This window comes from Kryptolebias marmoratus, unplaced genomic scaffold, assembly GCF_001649575.2.
Source record: "Kryptolebias marmoratus isolate JLee-2015 unplaced genomic scaffold, ASM164957v2 Scaffold222, whole genome shotgun sequence".
Classification (NCBI taxonomy): Eukaryota; Metazoa; Chordata; class Actinopteri; order Cyprinodontiformes; family Rivulidae; genus Kryptolebias; species Kryptolebias marmoratus.
The window spans coordinates 4236-4847 of record NW_023665956.1 but is presented as its reverse complement, the minus strand read 5'-3'; the positions used below and the strand labels follow the sequence as shown (position 1 = coordinate 4847).

The 612-nt window shown below is 54.2% G+C and overlaps 1 protein-coding gene across 1 annotated transcript in view; it reads right to left on the bottom strand.

The window, feature by feature from the left end:
- The window catches only part of LOC108229620 (mitogen-activated protein kinase-binding protein 1), a gene marked incomplete at its 3' end in the record, with an annotated part of 6532 nt that overhangs the window by 1999 nt on the left and 3921 nt on the right, over positions 1-612 (bottom strand). Inside the window, 1 exon segment of the mRNA XM_017405287.3 lies at positions 369-460. Within this exon segment, the coding sequence (XP_017260776.2) occupies positions 369-460 (92 nt within the window).

Sequence of the window (612 nt, the reverse complement as noted above, 5' to 3'; positions counted from 1 at the left end):
CACAGCCCGACCCACAGCCCGACCCACAGCCCGACTCACAGCCCGACCCAGAGCCCGACCCAGAGCCCGACCCACAGCCCGACCCAGAGCCCGACTCACAGCCCGACCCAGAGCCCGACCCACAGCCCGACCCAGAGCCAAAGAAACCCTGATTTAAGCACAAACTCTGAGTTAAGGAGCCTTCTTCAGTCTGGATGAGGTCAGAGGTTCCTGTGAAAATGTTCAGGACTGAAACTGAAGGAGCTTCAGAAGATCTGGAGAACTTCTGATCAGGAGCAGGAAAGGAGAAGAATAAACGAAGCTTTCTGTGACATTTCTGCAGCAGCTCCTGAGTCAGCCACAGGTGAGTAAAAAGAGGCGGGGCTTACCCTGCAGGATAGGCAATAAGCCCAGAGTTGGGGTCAGAGGTCAAACCACTGCTGCTGACAGTGCTGATGCCAAGAACTCTCTCCAAACTCACCTGAAACACACACACACACACACACCATGTAAACACCTTGTAGTTTAACAGCATCACCTGAGGGTAATAAACGGTTTACTGTGATGGAACCTGGAACGGGTCGACAGGTGTCGCTCTCAGGTTGGATCGAACCTGGAACGGGTCGACAGGTG